Source organism: Argentina anserina, chromosome 5 (assembly GCF_933775445.1).
Source record: "Argentina anserina chromosome 5, drPotAnse1.1, whole genome shotgun sequence".
In the NCBI taxonomy this organism is placed as follows: Eukaryota; Viridiplantae; Streptophyta; class Magnoliopsida; order Rosales; family Rosaceae; genus Argentina; species Argentina anserina.
The window spans coordinates 19,710,116-19,728,387 of NC_065876.1; the positions used below are offsets into that span (position 1 = coordinate 19,710,116).

Sequence of the window (18,272 nt, forward strand, 5' to 3'; positions counted from 1 at the left end):
ACACAAAGATTTCAAAGTTAAGTCATCCGCATATTCAAGCAAAATGTCTCATCGCTTTGTTGAATTAGCAAACACATTATATATGGCTTGGCATGCCCCAAAAAAAGATTTTCCTTTTAAACAAGAGTTTGCCATATCAGAAAGAACCAAATTTAGAGAATGACAACCACAAGGCCTATAAAAAGCTCTAGGATTTATTTCAAGTAATCTTTTCTGAACACCTTGATGTTTCCCTCTCATATTAGAACCATTATCATACCCTTGTCCCCTCACATCGTCAATATTCAATTCGAGAGAGTTAAGAGTAGCTTGTAATTCACCGAAAAGACCCAAGCCATATGTGTTTTCCACATTTAAAAACTCTAGAAAATATTCTTCTATATTTATCGGGCTACTTTCAACATCAACACATCTAATTATCAAAGTCATTTGCTCTTTGTGGCTAGCATCAGGAGTGCAGTCAAGAATTACAGAAAAATATTTAGCTGCTTTAATTTTTTTTATTATTGCACTCCTAACACATGATGCCAACATAGCTATCAATTCACTTTGTATTTTATGACTGAGATAATGATAATGAATTTCTTTATCTTGAATGAGTCGAAAATGATGCTTCATTATTGGATCAAATTCAGCTATTGATTCAAGAAAGCCCAAGAAATTTCCATTTGAATCTTCATAGATTTTTTTTCATTTGTTCCACGAAATGCCAAATTATGCATTGCAAGACATTTAACAATAGCAATTATTCTGATAATAACTTGCTGCCAATGTTCAGTATCTTTTTTGATTTGCTCTTGCAATTCTTTATCAATAGTTTGATTTGTTCTCAATCTTACTCGGAGTTCAGCCTAAGTTCTAAGGTTGGCATAATGTTCAGCAGTCTCTTCATGTTACTTAAGATTTTCACCTATGTGTCCCCAATCATCAACCCCAACATCTACTAAATGACTTTTAGAACGGGCTTGTCTTACCACTTTACAACAAAAGCAAAACACGTTATCTAATTCTTTTGAGTAAACCAGCCATTTTCTATCAGAGAGTTGTCCATTTCTTAATTTTCGATCATAATAGTATGTGGAGAACCCCTATTTTCTTATCCTTTGGAAAATTAATATTGGCTTCTCTAACAGAACCTTTTTCAACAAGCAAGTCTCTCATTTTTTTCATCTAGACTATCCCACACTCTAGGATCATATATATTCACAGATAATGAAGCATTTGAACGTTCAAGCACATGATTAGCTTCTTCATTATTTTCAGCTGTCTCATTTTCAATCACATTTGTTGTTTCTTCATTTATTTCATTTTCATTGTCATGCACATTTGTCGTTTCTTCATTTATTTCATTTCCATTTTCAGGCACATTTGTCGTTTCTTCGTTTGTTCTTTGATTTTCGGCAACATTTATTGTTTCTTCATTTTCAGGCACATTTGTGGTTTCTTCATTCACCAGATTTTCAGTTTCAAGCACATTTGTGGTTTCTTCAATTACGACATTCTCATTTTCACTTGTGCTCTTTGATTCACTACATTTTCACTTTGGTTTCCAGAAGAAATGTTTCTTTTCTTATTCCAAAGTTTTTGAATAGAACCTCTTTGAGGTTTTATAATTGTTTCTTCTTCTAGTTTCTTTTGTTTTTTTTAGAACCACCAGATGCTTATTTTTTAGGAAACATTGCCTTAAACTAAAAACTGCAATACAGTAATAGAACAATAGAACCTGGATGGTGAATATTGCACAGCTGGTCAAAGAGCACATCTGCTATTCCACTTCAACTCATTTTATCAAACCAAAGCAGTGAAAGCACACATGACACATTGACACATCCAATCTTTTCTGTAGAAACATAGCAGTACAACACAATTACCTGATCACTCATTCAGCCACTAATGGATCCCGTCAATCTTCTGCAAAATTGATACTAGGGAGCTGTCAGCAATAAATTTGCAAAACAGTAGTATCAAGGCAGGAATTAATAGTATTGAAGAATAATAGTATTATGTCCATGAATATAACTAATAATATTAATAATGATCGCTTATGTATAATCCTTCGAGATTCACAATGTACATACATTATGGGATGGAGATATCCTTTTCCGATTCTATCATATTACTCTAGAGAATTTGGGTTTATATCCCACTTTTATGTCTTAACAATATATGTGCCTCATTTGCACTTTATGTAATAACAGCCAACAAAAGACAATTGAACCGTTTATGTCAAACAAATTTTCATGTGAAAAGAATAAGTGAGATTACAATTGATTTCCTTTGCATTATCTGTAATGACTGCGGTTGTAATCAAGTATTAGAGAAGTCTATATGTCTATTTAGCAAGTATATATACAAGTGCGTGCTAAATTGAATCCTACAACGTCAAAATAAAATGAAGTTCGGGATTTTGACATAATTGGGCTTTGACACGATTCATTGGGATCCCAAGTCGTCATATGTGTATATGTATATTCAAGGAATTACATAGACACTCATGTTTTGGATCAAAAGAAGCAAAAACAAAAGAAACAAAGAACTGTAAAATCCTTAGATATATTCTTATGTAGCAATTGAAGATGTAATTTCATTCCCATATTTCATCGCCCCTGCATGAGTATATATGTAAAAAATCCACATTATGCTTCTTATGTCCATTGTGATTACAATTGTGACATATAATCATTCAAACCCTATAACTTAAAGAAATTAGGATTGAGATCATCATATGCAAATGACACATGTATTCTCATTATAATTTATTCAGTACATTAAATCCAATGATAATTATGTGGATTGATTCAACCAACTTGTAGACACTTTAAATACTTTATGGTGTTGGTTAATGTGTCGACATGTTGTTCACGTGTCATCATACCATGCACTGCTAAAGCAAATGGTACTTATGCTAATTACAAACCCACTTGATCTCACGGAAAATGATTACAATAATAGTCTTAATAGTGGTAATGTCCACCAATATTTCAGTTCAAGGTTTCGCCGGTGTAGTGCTAGTGGCCTTTCAATGGGGCGAGCCGACTTCGTTTAGAGAGATAGCAGTTCATTTACGGTGAAGTCGACGGGCACTAGGCGCGACTTGGGAGGCGGCATTTTCTTCTAAGAAGGCCGATTCGCATAGTTGCGTCTTGGGGCCTCTCTGACATTGGGGACAACCTCAAGCTTGAGTTTGTAGGAGCTTTCAGGGTAGAAGGCGGTTTCTTTTGACTGTCGTTCATTTCGACATCGATCTTGGCCAAGATCCGAGAGGAGTTGCGGTCCTTGTGTGAAGGCGGTGGCATGGGGCTCCACCACGAACGGCTGCTAGATTAGTTTGCTGACATCAGCCTGAGAGTTTCGGCTGTGTCTCCGGCTATGGCCAACCTTGAGAGTTTTTGTTGTGAGGTGGGCTTTTGGCCCTTGCCCATTTCTCATCTCTCTCTCACTGGGACTGGTGGTTGTTGGGTTGGGCCTTGTCAGTTTCTTTTGGGCTGGTGTTGGAGGAACGATCCCTACAATTTTGAGCAAGGGTTTCTTTGTTGCTTATTGGTTGAAAGGTATACTGCTGGGTGTAAGGCCTGATACCTTCGGATTCAAGTCCTGCCCTTCAGTTGTAGGTTATTGTTTTCGAATTGGTTTTCGTTTTGCTAGACTCTAGTTTTTTTAGTAGTTTGGTAGTTAATAATGAGCTTGTTCTTGTACTGGAGCTTGCTCTTGCCTGACCTAGCAATATTTGGTCGTATTGACTAAGGCTGAATGAATAGGTTTTCATTTCTCTCAAAAAAATACAACCTATATTTGAGGTAGAGATATATGTTTTTCCCCTATATAATAGGTTTTGTTTTTAATTAAAACCTAATGATTAATTAGGAACGTATCTATATTGATGTTTATATCTCTTCTAGGGTTTTTCACATAGGTATTCTATTATTCCAAAAATTTCTTTCATAGGTTGAATGTGATATGCATGTTTCTATCTATTAGGTAACAATGTAAAGTAAAAAAAAACTAGGTTTCAACTAACAAGGTTTTGACATTTAAAAGTTCATGTAAAATGATACGAAAAGAAAAGATTTGAGAAAACATATATACATACATATTGCATGGATAACATACCTTATTCATAAACTCAAAAATTTGAAACTCACAAAAAGCTTGAAAATCGATCCCTCGTATGATCTATAATAGTTGTAGTAGTGTTCGTAGGCTTCGATATCAACTATATATATAAGTTTCTTTCATCTGGTTCTCTGGTTAAAGTCACTTTCAAACGTTCGTATGCGTCTTGTCTTTTACTGCTTTTACAAATGCAAGTGTGCATTCGTTATGTTTAAGTTTCCTTTCGATGCTATTGCATCACTATGTAATTTATTTGGCAGTTCAATATAGTTATCGTCTTTCCTCAAAACAAAATGTAATGAAGAATCAATGGAATGTTTAAATTAGACATACACAATGTAATATTTCAAATAGATATGCTAAGATTAAGCAAACCATTATATATATATATATATATATCAAAAGGGAAAAATAGACTTGTATAAAAAGAATTTGGGTGTAGATTGAAAAAATATTTAGGTGTGGGTTTATCTTTAAAGGGGGCTCCAATATTGGGTATATCTCTAATTATCTAATATACTAATTTAGGATGACCTCAAGCATATAACGAATGTATCATCAACAAGGTAAACCCCATGACCAAGTAATAAAATATATTACCCTAGCCCTTATTCTTTCTAATGGCGGCGGCAGGATGTGGTCGGTGGATGAAGTTGGTATTAGAGGCGGCAATCGTCGAGTACTGGATGGGCTGCATCACTTCCTTTCTTCTTCTTCTCTTCCGTTTGTGGAAGGGAGATCTGACCTCTCTTGGATTTGGCCTGGTCTGTCGGGATCGCACAAGTTTTTGGGGGTTGCAATGATTGCGATTCGGGATGGTTGCTTGACCTAGAGGTCAGGGTCGTGCTATGGTGGCCAAAGATTTCTCGTTTGCTGGTTGTGATGGTTAGCAGCGGAGATGCCGAAATTTCTTTGGTTGTGGAGATCCATATGTCGTCTTGGTGGAGTCTCCTCTCTGGCGTGGCTTGTGCAGTGGAGGCAAGGGTTAGTCTTTTAAGCTAGAGGTGGACGAGAAGGTTGTTTGCGACGCTGTGGTTGCTGGTTGGGTGTCTGCCTTTCTGAGCACCTGGGCTTTGGCCATTCTCTTAGCCTAGTCTAGGGCGAGGGTGAGCTCAGTGGAAACCTTTTTAGAGGGTTCCGTTCTGGCTTAGGTCTGGGCTTCTTGGTTTCAAGAATAAGTCAGCGGATGCTGACATAGTTTTTTTTTGTTTTTGTTTTTGTTTTTATTTTTTACTATTTAACAAGACCGCATCGGATTTTGTCATAGATCTATGTAGGTGATTGGCTTTGTCTAGTTTTCTAGGTTTTTCTGATTGCTTAGTTAGGTTGTGCACTCTCAATTACGTTGCCCTATGAAACGGTACATGTAAGGGTGTTCATGATATACAGTAAATTTGATTCTATTAATCTTAGACTATACGTCCTTGTTTAAAAAAAAAAGGATATGACAAATGTAAGAAAGTTGTAGCAGATTATAACTTGAGTAAAAACCAAAACCTGGACTTTTGTGAACGTATTTTTGGGTACCTATGAAGTTTTTGTTACGAAAAATGGTACCAGAACTTCGTTAGTTTTTCTATTGAATCAATGACTTTGTTATGTATTTGAAAGGGCAAAATAGTGTATAAACAAAATTTAGCCGTCTGGCGTTAGGATCAAGCAGAGCGGCGTCCCCTCCAGTGGTGGACAATGCTTCTCTCTATAAAATTCATCTCCTTGTTGTGCTGGCTATTGCACCTCGGGTCCTCACATGACATATGTTCGACGGTGTCGGTGCAACAGGCCTCAACCGCAGACGATTAAAATCAATTTGTAGGTCCCTTTTTGAAATGGTGAACCGAGGTACCTAGTCGACGAAATTTCTCAAGAGTGATGAAATATTCTGCTCTTATAATCTAAACCCAAAGCTCTACCAATAGGTAGTCTATTTTCAAGTCGATTTGGTTGCCCACGTCCCGCCGAGTTTTGTGAAAATGGTGTGCATAAATCTTCTTTTACTCAGATTTTGTAATATTTTTTTAACATCTCTCTCACATTGATTGTAGGAAAATATAAGCATAACCCTATGGCTCCCATCAGTTCTTTCTTAGACTCGTATAAATGACTCAAATTCTTATACGTCTCTCTAAAAGATGCCTTGCAACTTCACTGTCGTACATGAAAAAAATTTCGAAAGATATCTAACCATCAATGATTGACAAAAAGAAAAATAAACTAGTCAATGGCCAATATTTAGTCATGTTATGCAACACATATGGGGGGTGTTTGTTACATGGGATCGGTAGGTGTTGCACCCCTAAGTGCTATATGCACTATGTGAGCGGGCGAGGTCACCCTTGCACCAAGCCAAGCGCGCACATCAAGCAAGTAAGAAGGAGCCAAGTATACATGGACCAAGCCAAACTTTGAGAACAAGCTGCAGGCAGATTCATGACTGTGCATGGAGATTATGACACAACCCGCCCTAAAATATACCATAATATCAAGGCAGAGCATGCGGGGACCACAGTCAAAAGAGATATACCGAAAATTTCGGCATAGTCTCCCCTGAAAGTAGCCAACCCAACCTGCACAAAAAGACACTCTCAATAACTCAAATCCAACCTCAACACCTGGAGCCACCAAGCTCCCCAAACTTTCAACTCCACAAACACAATTCAAAAATATAATTCAAAAGGTATGACGGAATATACTACGTTGGTTACCTAATCTCGTTGGACACTAAGAGCTTGTAGCTCGTCTTATACTATAACCGCCCAACCCACTAAGACGAGGGCACAACAATCATACACCATTTTGTAAACACTAAACCGAGTAAATTTACACTTATAACGATGTTCACTCGGGAAGTTGTATGAGATTATAAGTGAATCTCACACACACCGATGCAAATTTTAGAAGCTGGGATTTTGGACTTCTTATTCTGGAGAAGAGATTATTTTCTATTTATTACCTTACTACCACACTTTTCTAAATTCACCACACTTTTATACCAATACTCACAAACACTTCAAGTACTCACAACTGATTATAAAAAAACTCACCTCGGGGCCAAACTCGCCCATAGATCAATCCCTACTATCACGGGTCTTAAGTACGCACTGGAATTTTTCATTACTTAGGTCTTGACAGCGACGGTGTCAAGTGGCTGCGTGATGGCGCTAGGACGTCCACAAACTCCTAGTTCAGCCTATTCTCCTCAACCCTATTGTAAGCGAGGTCGCGCTCTTCTATCCTACTCGATAGGTGTGAGATCCCCCAAATCCCAACTCATTAAGTGTTTCTCTTTCACCTAATGATCTATATGTGAAAAGTCTAGTTTATGAACATGCACTAGTATGTTGGGGAAATAGCTTTCCTTTTCATTAAACAAAAGCAAACATACATAGATTAGCAAGGATCTTGACAATGTTCACTAAAACTTCTCCAAGTCTCATGCTAGAGTTCCTACTTTCTTAAATACCTACATTACATGGAAGATGTAACTTCCTTCAACTGCCTGAAACTTTTCATACATGCCATTATTCTAGTATGTAGTGGACAACCCCCATCACTTAGGTAACTACCTAGGATAATCACCAAGAATATAACTTCCCTTGCCAACTCATCCCAAAACTGCTCTACAATTGCCTATTTGCTGACGAGGCTGATATCTTTGCAACTGCCTGTAACTGCCTGCTGATGAGGCTAATCTGCCTGCATTTTGCAACTGTCTGCTAGCGAGGTTAATATCCCTGCAACTGTCCTGTTGGTGAGGCTAATCTCCATGCACAGTCCCACATAAGTCTGTGTCGTGCCTTGCTTGCAGCTTGGTCTTTGTATACTTGGCTCCTTGCTTGCTTGCCATGCACGCTAAGCTTGGTGCAAGGGTGAACCTCGCCCGCGCACATAGTGCATGTAGCACTTAAGAGTAACAAACCTCCCCCACTAAAGCTTGACAACACCCTCGTTGTCGCACTTTCTGGTGTGTCCTCCGCTGCTTGCTCCAATTTGGACTTCAACTCCTTCTCTCTCTCTTTTCACACACATGCCATGCTCCATCTTGAGTTGCCGGCGCTTCCTTGATAAATTTTGGACCAACCATATATCTAATCCCAAATCAGTCTCACACAATAGTTGGCCACTACCAACCTCTGTATCTTCTTCTTCTTCTTCTTCTTCTTCTTTTTCTTCTTCTTCTTCTTCTTCTTCTTCTTCATCACTACTTATGATGATCACCTCCATTGGCTGAGGTGCTAGCTTGTTCATGCCGTCATGTCTACTGGTGCTGCACATCCATTCGAAGTTGAACTCCTTCATCTCATATCTTGCACTCCATTGCTTAAAATGGTGGAAAGACCCTCAACATGAAGTGGGTCATCCATACCTTTGTATAAAGCTGGAATTTTCCTAGCTATAACAGATTGCTCCACTTCTTCATTGTGGTTGAGGCCGCTAGCATTTCAGTCTCCTCTAAGGTATAGCTCTTGATGTCAATTCCCACGAACATGAACAACTCCTCGTCAAATATAGTGACTCCTTCAAGTATCAAAGAAGACTTGAATGAATACTCGTCGGGATGATAAGTATAAACATCCACGTAGATCTCTATAGTGTTGTCTTTGACCTCTAAGGAGAGTTCATTGAGTAGCATCATTGAACTCATAATGGCTTCTGACTTTTCTGATTTTTTGTTTCTCACTCTCTTCAGCTAATAAAGCAACAATAGAAGTTTTTTTTGGGTGTGTCATGCATAGTGATTCCCTGAACATATATAGCAGTGAAACTGCCCCTTGTTCTTTTTGGGAAGATCATAATTGTTCCTTGAATTGCTCCCCTGATGATTAACAGCTAGATATGCAATTTTGTAACCGCCTCGCTAATAGGAGCATAAAGTGTGACGTTCTTAATGAGATTATGTCATATTCTTACTCTTTGTTACCTCTTATTTAATGTGTTTTAGTTCATTTTGTTAGACCAAGTGTTTAGGAAGAGCTTATATCGAATATGAGTGAATTGATGATGAAATTGTGCTCAGTGTTGTAAATCCACATTGAGCTATAATTCCTTGTTTGAGTATGATTCATTCTTTCGTATTTCTTTATTTCTAACGTACTCATTCTTATTAGGAAAGACAAATCCATGTTGCAGAAGGATTCCCAAGGTGTTAAGGAAGAGATTTTCGTGCATAAGAAATCAGAAATATCAAGGAAAAAAATTCACCAAACATCTCGATCAGATTATTTAAGCAAAATTCGAGGCCAAACCCATCGGTGTGCGTGAGATTCACTTATAATCTCCTACGTATACACATAATTTTTTTAAGACTGTATTTACTTGGTTTAAAAACTTATATTCATGAAGGTGAAAACGACATTGAGAGTGGAGTCGTTAAACTTGTTGTTCTTGTTAGAAATCTAGAATGAGGAAAATGAGATCCATTGGGTTCATCTGAAAAAGCAAACCATGGGGACCTTGAGAGATCTCTAATCTCTCTGTGATCCAAATCCGATTCCGGTGAGATCTTGGAAGAAATCGAAGTTGACGATGTATATGTCATACGGATGGCCGCAGGTGATCCCACTGGAACAGGGTTTATGCCCTTCTTCCCAGAAGATCATATATTTCAAGCTCATCAATGGCTTACTGCTCGTCGTCTCTCCCTCTCACCTCGAGCTCTGGTCCTCCTCACAGGTCACCTACTCAATTACTGAATTGGGTTCAATCTAGTTTGAACTGGGGCATTGAAATTTTGGTTCGGTTTTTTTTGTTGTAGCATAAAGTGAGAGTTGGCAAGTACATGAGAGACGCTCATTCAGTTGAGACCCAAGGCGAGAATTTGCAAGCTGTCTGGAGTCCCGATGCCAAGTTCATTGCTGTTATTGTAAAGTGTCTCTAATCACAATCTCCAGTTTCATGTTTGTGTCTTTGGTTTTTAATGTTGTCTTTGTTTTTTTTTCTTGGGCAGACTTCTTGTTTCTTTCTTCATATTTTTAAGGTTCAGTTTTCGGAGAGAAGGATTCAATTAGGAGGGAAGCAACCCTCTGCTTTGTTTCTTGCTTCGATTTCTCCTCTTCTAACTGAGCAAGTCCCCTTTCCTGATAACAACATTACTCTGTAAGTATTAATTTTTATGACTCTAAATATGTTTATTCTTAGTTAATCTCGCAACTACTGTTATCATTGCAATTGATTACTTCTTCCTTTTTTTTTGGCAGGAGCAATATCGTAAGCGATGGCAAACATATGCTACTTGGACTTTCTGATGGATCACTCTACAGTTTCTCATGGAAAGGGGAGGTGTGAATTTTGCAATGCAATCCTCTTTGTTTAGTGACTGGCATTGCTTCATAACCAAAGCTATTTAGTAATGTTGTACTCTTTTGTTGCACAGTTCTATGGGACTTGTGAACTTGATCGAGTTCCGCTTGATGACGGTCAAGTTATGTCATCATCGCATTCTTTTGATAACGGTCTTGCTTCTAAAGGGGTTCCGGGAACTATTCCTGTCAATAATTGCGTCGCCAGCAAGTCTGCTATTATCCAACTGGAGCTTTGTTTCCCACTAAGGTTACTGTTTGTTTTGTATTCTGATGGACAACTGGTGTCATGTTCTATAAGTAAGAAAGGGTTAAAGCATCCTGAATCTATTAAAGCTGAAAAGAGGCTAGGGGTTGGTGATGCTGTATGTACTTCAGTAGCTTTGGAGCAACAGATCCTTGCTGTCGGGACAAAAAGAGGGGTTGTGGAGTTGTATGACTTTGCAGAATCTGCATCACTGATTAGATCTGTATCTTTGTATGACTGGGGGTAAGTATGAGATCTGAGTATAGCCAAGGGTGGATTAATTTGGTATATTGGCATTTTACCTTTCTAGGTGGCTAAAATTGGTCAGTAAATCCAACGGACTACATTATAGTAGAAAGCAGTTAATTTTTGATCGTGGTGTATGTTTCAATAGAAAATCTGCATTAATAAAGGCTTGCCTTTTCCACTTTTCAGATACTCAATGGAAGACACTGGACCTGTCAGTTGCATTGCATGGACACCTGATAATTCTGCTTTTGCAGTTGGGTGGAAGTTAAGAGGACTTACAGTTTGGTCTGTTTCTGGTTGTCGTTTGATGTCAACAATCCGTCAAATAGGCCTAAGTTCAGTATCTTCCCCGGTCGTTAAGGCAGTCAATGAATGTAAATTTGAACCTTTGATGGGCGGCACCTCATTGATGCAGTGGGATGAATATGGATATAGGCTCTATGCTATTGAAGAACGATCGTTGGAGAGGATTCTTGGATTTTCCTTTGGTAAATGTTGCCTTAACAGAGGAGTTTCAGGCATGACATATGTCCGGCAAGTGATATATGGTGATGATCGGTTGCTTGTTGTTCAGTCTGAAGATACTGATGAACTTAAGATGCTACATCTTAACCTTCCAGTTATGACTTCAAAATTTTTTATATTTTATTTCATCTTGTGTTTAAAATGTCTGATGAGAGTTCTTTTTCTTCGACTCAGGTTTCTTATATCTCACAAAATTGGCCAGTTCAACATGTAGCTGCTAGCAAAGATGGTATGTACTTAGCAGTTGCCGGTCTCCATGGGTTAATCATATACGACATACGATTCAAGAAATGGCGAGTGTTTGGAGACATTACTCAGGAACAGAAAATTCAGTGCAAAGGTTTGTTATGGATGGGGAAGATTGTTGTTGTCTGCAACTACATTGATTCAACTAACACGTAAGCTAGCTATCCTTCTTTTTAAACTTCTGTATGGTATAATCTTCCAAGGTTTTTTCGGATGTCCACCTTTTCTACGTTAGCTGGAATATCCTTTCTAGATACCATGCCCGATACCCTACTTCTCAATTATGCTACCATCCCCTGTCTTAGGTTTACTGTCAGTTCTTTTTATGTTCATCTATTTGTTTAATAGGTAGGAAGGAGTTTCTTTTGTAAGCTCTTATTATGTGATACACCATAATGATCAAATATTCATACTTCCAGATATGAATTGCTTTTCTATCCAAGATATCACCTTGATCAGAGCTCACTTCTCTACCGAAAGTCGTTGCTTGCGAAACCAATGGTCATGGATGTCTATCAAGATTATATACTAGTCACATATCGCCCATTTGATGTACACATATTTCATGTGAAATTATATGGTGAATTGACTCCTTCCACTACCCCAAATTTAGAGGTAAAAGAATACTTCCTGATTTTCTTTGGTCAAATTTATATTACTGGTATTTGTTTCTTTATTTATTTTTACTATAGCAGTTAGCAGATATCAGATAGGTTGTATGTGACAATTTCATATGCACATAAATAAAAATAATTTAATGAAAATAATTCTTCATGCATTTTAAGTGATAAAATGACAAACAGCTTTCTACAGTACGAGAACTCTCAATAATGACTGCAAAGAACCATCCTGCAGCAATGCGTTTTGTTCCAGATCAGCTTCCGAGAGAGCATATATCAGATAATGAGATGTCTAACTCAGATCCTTTACTAAAAGAGCCTGCAAGGTATGTGCTCTTTCATAATTGTTCATTTTGATCTTAGTATTTGTAGTGATATCTGCAATAAACCTGACTTAAGATGTTATGTTGCTAGATGTTTGATATTGAGAGTAAATGGGGAGCTTTCACTTCTTGATTTGGATGATGGACGTGAAAGGGAGCTTACTGATTCTGTTGAATTATTTTGGGTTACTTGTGGTCAGTCGGAGGAAAAATCAAATCTTATTGAGGAGGTTTCATGGTTAGATTATGGCCACCGCGGAATGCAGGTAATTTGATGTTGAGGTTTCATATTTTGGCTTTGATGTCATGCCAAAGTCGATCTTTACCAGCATTAGTTTTTATTTGCCTGATATTTATTCTGGTTGGAAGTTTAATTTTACAGGTTTGGTATCCATCTCTAGGTGTTGACCCTTTTAAGCAGGAGGATTTCTTGCAGGTACACTCATTTAAGAGAATGTTTAGGATTCAGTCTTTTAAAGATTGTATGGCTGTAATTGTAAATTGTTTTATAACCTGCATATCTCAGTAACAGTCTATCATTCAGAGGCTTAAGATTTTCATTTTTTTTAAATGGGCCTTATTTTTGGACTTCTCATTCTTAGATACCTTAATTATTTTGCCTTTGTTTATTAGAGATATTGCAAATTCTTTATGATGATTGGATGCAGCTTAGTGGAGTAAATCTACTAGGTTTGTCCGTTTTCTCTGATTGATTAAGTAACTCACCATCATTTTTTAGCTGGATCCGGAGCTTGAATTTGATCGCGAGGTATACCCTCTGGGACTTCTTCCAAATGCTGGAGTTGTTGTTGGTGTTTCCCAGCGAATGTCATTTTCTGCCTGCACAGAGTTTCCGTGTTTTGAGCCTACACCTCAAGCTCAAACTATATTACATTGTCTTCTAAGGCACCTTATTCAGGTAATGGTTGTCCTTTTAGTTTTTACTCTTGATTTGGGGTTGGTGGTGCATAACATTTAGAAAATTGATATTATGAACTCACATATGCTACATTTCTGACCTCCAACTTTGCCCTTTGTTACTTTTATGTGGTCAAAAGTGGCCTGATCAAAGGTACTTCATTGAGTAATCTGCACATGAGACTATTTTATATTCAAGAAAGCCATCTTTGCCAACCAGAAACTGTAAATTATCAGTGATTCCCTTCAAGTTATTATTTGCTTGATTAATAATTAAGATGTTGTAATTCAATTCCACTCTTTGCACGCATTTTTTCTGTCCATGCCCTACATATGTATGAAATGGAAATATGTTCGCTCATTGTCTTGAATGTTACAAATATATGGGTTAAGATAATGCTGTTTTGACATACATGAATATGATGTATCTTCGTTTTCTGGCTTGTTCTAAAAGTATATTTGTTTCCTGGTTTATGGTTATTTCTTGCAGAGGGACAAAAGGGAGGAAGCTTTAAGGTTGGCCCAATTATCAGCTGAAAAACCTCATTTCTCTCACTGTATGGAGTGGCTTCTGTTTACCGTATTCGAGGCAGACATATCCAGGTAAGTTTAGTTACGGAAAGTAAAATTACATCACAAGTATAAGGACTTGAGCAGCATTTTTGATTTAACTATTTTCCAGTAATAATCTTTTAAGAGTTATCATTGAACCAAACATTTATGCTCGTCTACATTGCTCTTGGGTTCTCCAGTAAACCAATCTATAACACTGGGTCCTCTCATCCCTGATTTGGTAGGAACCAAGTATAGTTTTCTGATATTGGTTTAATGGGCATCCTTGGCTGCTGGCCTCACTCTTCAATAGTTCAATTAACTGCTTTGGAAGAAGCTGAAGGACCACATTTTTACTTGGTAAAATGAAATGATTCAATGATTGATTAAGGCATAAAAATCTTGAAGTTGAATGAGTGAGATGCAAGTAGTTCATATAAGGTGTTTTGAGACTAGGTTTCCCAAGTGTGCATTTGTAAGTGCCCTTTACTAATCTAATTGTGATCTAGTTGTTTAATTTTGATAAACTGTGGAATATGTTTGTTTTCATTTTTTTTTTCAATGTGCTTGTTCCGTATGGTTAATTTAAATATTAATTCTATCTTATCCTGTTCATCCATGTATTTCTAGTCACTTAATAAAGTTATTGTCAGGCAAAGTGCAAACAAGAATCAGAGTTCTGGGCCTAAATATGCAAAGAATTCCTCTCTTCTAGAGAAGACATGTGATTTGCTCAGAAACTTCCCGGAGTATTTTGATGTGGTTGTCAGTGTTGCAAGAAAAACTGATGGTCGACATTGGGCAGATTTGTTTACTGCTGCCGGGAGATCAACAGAGTATAAATCTTTACTTTTCTTCATCTTAATGTACTATTTCCATTTATGGTCTGAACTATATAACTTTGTTTTCGCGTCAAGGACGAGTTTCACATTTTTGTGTAGGTTTATGCGGTTTGCTTTCTGCCTTTTAATCTTGAAATTGTGACACCTTTATCTTTTCAAATTTCAGGTTGTTTGAGGAATGTTTCCAACGCAGATGGTACCGCACTGCTGCATGCTATATACTTGTAAGATTTATTTTGATTGATACTTGTAAGATATTGATCAAGTAATTGTGGTTTAGTTCTTTTTTTTTTTTCAGTTCTTTTAAACATAAGGTTTCCCTCACTAGGAGTACTATTATTTTTTCTCAATATAGAAGAATGTCATACAATTTTTTGTCACAAGTGGGGTTTCAGTTTATTGTAAGAACAAATATTCTTTGGTTGCAACTCTCTTCAATAAAAGGCTTATTTTAGTGAACTGCACATGCCTTTTTGGTACTTAGTGCAGTGCGGATAATATATTTCCTTTAAGATGTGCATATATATAATACAGGAAGTACATTTCCTAAAACATTTTTACGAATGTCTGGTTACAAAATTCTGTGGATGCAAATCCTTTTTCTGGTTATGACTTCTTTATAAAAGCTTCCAACTTCTGCTGGTGAATATTAATAGTTTGGCTAACCGATGAGGCTTGTGTTTGTTTTCTATTTGAATTCCTCAGGTGATTGCAAAGCTTGAAGGTCCTGCTGTCAGTCAGTACTGTGCTTTGCGTTTATTACAGGTGTCAAATCTTTAAGTTGGTTACCATTTTAAAAGTATTTCTCTTCTACTAAGTATGCATGGGCTCAATTCCTTTATTCTTTTCCTTTTATCAAGAGATTTTACTTACAATGGTTGTCACTTCTATGCAGGCAACATTGGACGAATCCCTATATGAACTTGCTGGGGAGCTGGTACGTCTTTGGAAATTTCATGTGCTAGTTTTTTAGTTGCATCAACAACAGCTAAATCTTATGAAGTAGATAATTACAACTTTGTTTGACATTTAGGTGAGGTTCTTGCTGAGATCTGGAAGGGATTATGAACAAGCACCATCAGATACAGACAGACAAACTCCATCATCTCCCAGATTCTTGGGTTATTTTGGTTTTCGTTCTAGTAATAGAAAACAGTCCTTCGATAAGAGGTAGATTTTTATTTTTGTTTTCTTGTTTTGCATGGTTCCGTAACGTGACAATATTATTAAGAATAATTGATTATTTATTTCCATTGGTGCAGCTCTTCACTCAAGGAACATAGTGCACATGTTGCCTCTGTGAAGAACATTTTGGAAAGCCATGCTAGCTATTTGATGTCGGGAAAAGAGCTTTCAAAGCTAGTTGCGTTTGTGAAAGGCACCCAGTTCGATTTAGTTGTAAGATCCAGTTGCAGTTATGCTTTATGATCATTTTGATGTCGCTGCCAAATGATTCTGAGCTTTCACACTTCATTACAGGAATATCTTCAGCGAGAGAGATATGGATGTGCACGTTTGGAGAATTTCGCTTCGGGACTTGAACTAATTGGACAAAAGGTGTTAATATATATATATATATATATATATATATATATATATATATATATATATCCTCAAAGTCTATTTTGTTTTCTGGAGAACTAAGTACTGAATACTCTCTTATAATTCCAGCTCCAAATGAGTATACTGCAGAGCCGGTTTGATGCAGAATTTCTGTTGGCACATATGTGCTCTGTCAAGTTTAAAGAGTGGATAGTTGTCCTTGCCACTCTTTTAAGACGATCTGAGGTATGAACTGCTTCATTTTTCACAGATATCTTGCCTATGATGAGCATGTCAGCTTTATTGGCGTGTTCTTTGCTGATTTTGTTTTATGCACAGGTTCTATTTGATCTTTTCCAGCATGATATGCGGTTGTGGAAAGCATATAGCATCACCCTACAGGTATTGTCTTGTGCAACGTCGTTACTAATAATCCTCACTTTATTCATCTACCCCATATGTGTATTATTAGTGCTTTACTCTACTGCTTTTCAGTCACATCCCGCCTTTACTGAATACCATGATCTGCTTGGAGATTTGGAAGATCAACTTTCCTCCCTCGGAACTTCAGAAGAGAAGTGAAGTTGCAATCAAATATGTACATGATATCTCTACTTGACAGTTGGTGCTCATTTGGTAGTTACTCAAAGAGGGGATCAGTCTTTTACCTGGTTTGGAGTAACAAATGCCGAGCAGATCATGCATATATAATAACAAACAATTATCTCGCTCAGCTGAAGAGGCATCTACGTGTAATGGAATGGATGATGAGCACTAGGTGGCCATGTCATGGGTCTGCTTAAACAAATTTTTTATTATGATACTCAAATTGAAACTGATGTTGTAGATAATCATTGATGGAAACCACTGTTGAGGGAAAGGAGCAGCAGGGTCTTACTCTCGAGTCTTGTATTCTTTTTCTTTGGCACTGTCATATTTTGTATAAAATTCTTAAATAGTATCATGAAGGCTATCTGTACGAGTTGTTAAGAACGTGAGATTCTCTGATGTATCGTAATTTTACACCAGAAAGGATAAGTTCATGAGTTTTCATTGTTTTGATGCCCTTTATTGAATAATGAGTAATGACAGATGAATTGTCCTTGGTGAAGACAACTGAGGTTCATCATTAGGAAATAGAGCTCTATATGGCTAAAGCACCCTGCATCTTTTCTTAATTCTATTGCCTGCTAATTTAACCAACTTTCTGACATCAAAATTGTCCTAGTAAAGAAGACTCACCTTCCAAAGAGAATTATCAATGGGCACAAACTTCTCAATAAGACAGACCCATTGTAGGAAGAATGTTAGGCAAAAGTTCACCATGGACCAGAATGGTATGTTAACTTTGGTTCGATACACGGTGTACCATAACCAGCTTCGGCTATCCCAGAACTGGAAGTATATTATGCACATGATGTCAACCCAAATAGCTGACTAGAAACTCCCAAAGATTCTTAACCCTGCACACCTATGTATATTCTTCTGTTTCTTTCCATCAATAGAACACAATTGACAACCAACACGCTACAACCTCAGATGGGTTTTGGTAAATCCCTCTTCCCTTGCCAGAACCATAGGGTCTGCATGGAAAAGAAAAATCTCCCAGCTCACCTTTGCTTCCCCATGTAACTTCAAGGAAGAAGAAGCAACTTTGCAATGCACAAAACCTAACCAACAATCTCCCTTCAATTTACACATGCAATGAGGCAGAGACCTACAGCCAGCTCCATTTTCGAATTTAAACCATCCAGGACACCATATAACACAAAAAATCTATAATTGTCCAACAAGTA

The 18,272-nt window shown here is 37.3% G+C and overlaps 1 protein-coding gene across 1 annotated transcript; it reads left to right on the forward strand.

The window, feature by feature from the left end:
• The first annotated feature begins 9,533 nt into the window (after positions 1-9,533).
• Positions 9,534-17,532, forward strand: LOC126796370 (uncharacterized). The gene is made up of 23 exons (XM_050523182.1): positions 9,534-9,786; positions 9,869-9,976; positions 10,061-10,209; positions 10,311-10,392; positions 10,487-10,902; positions 11,095-11,527; positions 11,608-11,831; positions 12,099-12,294; positions 12,483-12,625; positions 12,714-12,888; positions 13,005-13,058; positions 13,362-13,541; positions 14,031-14,143; positions 14,746-14,928; positions 15,101-15,158; positions 15,640-15,699; positions 15,830-15,871; positions 15,968-16,104; positions 16,197-16,332; positions 16,414-16,491; positions 16,606-16,722; positions 16,816-16,878; positions 16,972-17,532. The coding sequence occupies exons 1-23, from the start codon at positions 9,640-9,642 to the stop codon at positions 17,056-17,058; spliced, it is 3,381 nt and encodes a 1,126-aa protein (XP_050379139.1). The 5' UTR covers positions 9,534-9,639; the 3' UTR covers positions 17,059-17,532.
• Positions 17,533-18,272: the final 740 nt, after the last annotated feature.

Excerpts from the sequence above, each read along its gene's own strand:
- LOC126796370 (XM_050523182.1), top strand. The coding sequence starts at position 9,640 with ATGTATATGTCATACGGATGGCCGCAGGTGATCCCACTGGAACAGGGT. Across the intron at positions 15,872-15,967 it reads ATGAACTTGCTGGGGAGCTG|GTGAGGTTCTTGCTGAGATC; the intron begins GTACGTCTTTGG and ends TTTGACATTTAG. Across the intron at positions 16,879-16,971 it reads CATATAGCATCACCCTACAG|TCACATCCCGCCTTTACTGA; the intron begins GTATTGTCTTGT and ends ACTGCTTTTCAG.